General features: G+C 49.0%; 1 protein-coding gene across 3 annotated transcripts; it reads right to left on the minus strand.

The window, feature by feature from the left end:
- Window positions 1-811: 811 nt before the first annotated feature.
- On the minus strand, window positions 812-1,854 carry LOC119271540. 3 transcript variants are annotated; one of them, XR_005134585.1, is made up of 2 exons: window positions 1,383-1,854; window positions 812-1,286 (listed from the first exon to the last, which is right to left on the minus strand). XR_005134585.1 is itself a non-coding variant. In XM_037553332.1 (2 exons), the coding sequence occupies exons 1-2, from the start codon at window positions 1,831-1,833 to the stop codon at window positions 1,017-1,019; spliced, it is 726 nt and encodes a 241-aa protein (XP_037409229.1). In that variant the 5' UTR covers window positions 1,834-1,854; the 3' UTR covers window positions 841-1,016. The 3 variants fall into 3 exon arrangements, 1 of the variants encoding a protein (XP_037409229.1); XR_005134584.1 differs by having other exon boundaries at window positions 812-1,295; XM_037553332.1 differs by having other exon boundaries at window positions 841-1,291.
- Window positions 1,855-1,860: the final 6 nt, after the last annotated feature.

The following is a 1,860-nucleotide window of genomic DNA, read 5'->3' on the forward strand; positions in this document are numbered from 1 at the left end:
TATATTGACCCCCTTGTTCAAATTAGATGTTTCGGATGCGGGATGAACTCCTAGCACCAGATCGTATGCGAGCAATTCAAGAGGAATTGGCGGCATTCTTCCTTGACCACATGATTGCTGAAGACGGAGAATACTATGTGGACCCTGTGTTCATATATAATTAGGAGATTATATTGTAAGAGATAATTATTGTATATATGTAGCCGGTAGTGTCGGATAGATATACGAGAACTTGTTGTTCGACCAATCTTTCGGAGAAGGAGATGTGGTCGATATCACTTCTCTCTGTATGCATATGTTCATGACGATCTTCTGTTTCCTTTATTTGCTTACTAGCTAGCGTGTCTAGTCCTCTCTATATACACATATAAATAGCGTCGTCCAAGCACAGACATAAGAGAGGACACTTCTCTCTGTTAATTAGCTAGCTAACACAATATATGAAACACCTAAATTAAACCCCCAACCCCCTTTAAAAAAAACAAAAACCCTAGCCACTGAAATGCTGACGCGTGGATGCCTATTGATCCCGGTTGGTGCCACCAACCGGGACCAAAGGCCCTCCTGCCTGGGCACGGCGCACCGGCCACGTGGAGGCCCATCTGTCCCGGTTCGTGTAAGAACCGGGACTAAAGGGTTAGGGCATTAGTAACGACCCTTTAGTCCCGGTTCACAAACCGGGACAAAAGGCCTTTATCAACCGGGACGAATGGGTTTTTTTTCTACTAGTGGAACATGCACAAATACTATTATTTCTGATGAAAAAGGTGGATTGACATAGTTACAAAAAAATTCTCTTTTTGGTAGTGAACTGATGCTCATCAGTAAAATGAATTGTCGTTTTTAGAGTGAATTGTGCATGTCTTATTTTGGTTAGTTAACTATCCTAGAATAATGATGTTTATAACTGAATGATCTGTCTTTTTTAGCGGTCTGCATTAGGCACATGTTAGCATCAAATATAAGATGTACGCATGAACCAGAGTAGCTAATCACAGACGGAGAATACTCCATGTTTAATCATGGATGAGCATACACACAGAGAAGCACATGCACCATCCATTCGCAAGCATGTGAGTGGAAGCAAGTAGCCAGCATGGTGTCGGCCTCCTGGAGGGATGGCTGCCTGCGCGGCCATCAGAGTTGAGGAGCAGGGGGCTACATGCAGCTGTCCCCGTCGATGGGTCAGGGAGCCCCGTGGACACATCACGATGGGGATGGCAGCGGAGCAGTCCATGGCGGCGCGTGAGAGCAGTCCATGTTATACTCATGCTCCGTATTTCCCTCTGTTCTTGCTTATCCATCAAAATCAAGGCATCGACTTCATTAGGAGGAAAAAATAGCATTGGCAGAATAGCAGTAGCATTAGCTAGAAAGGCTACCTCTTGCGTATTCAGGCCGGCAGATCTTCACACAACAACAACTAGGATGAGATGGTGTGCACCTCGCGAGCCGGATCCTCGGAAGTAACCTTCCTCGAGAAGGTCGAGGTGGCCTTTGCGAGAAGGTCAACCAGCAGGGGTTGGGGAAAGCAGAAGGGTTGGGGGCGTCACGACGGTGGGCGGATGCGATGTGGAGCAGCCGCAGTGAGAAGAAGATAGGCGCGGCGATGGATTGCAGGTCCGTGACTCCGATGCTTGGTGTTGACGGCGGCAGGATCCAGCGGAGATCACTGGAGGAAGAGAAGGAGAGGAGGAAGGGGTTGACCGGATTCGCGTCGGCAGCAAGAAGGGGACTGCGTGGGGAGGCGGCCATGGACTGCGTGGTAGGTTGATGGTGCTCGAGGATCCCCGTCGGCGGTGACGATTGGGGCGCGGAGGAGCGTGCGGCCATGATGGAAGTGCGGCAGCATGTTCCGCT

Source organism: Triticum dicoccoides, chromosome 3A (assembly GCF_002162155.2).
Source record: "Triticum dicoccoides isolate Atlit2015 ecotype Zavitan chromosome 3A, WEW_v2.0, whole genome shotgun sequence".
Taxonomy (NCBI): domain Eukaryota; kingdom Viridiplantae; phylum Streptophyta; class Magnoliopsida; order Poales; family Poaceae; genus Triticum; species Triticum dicoccoides.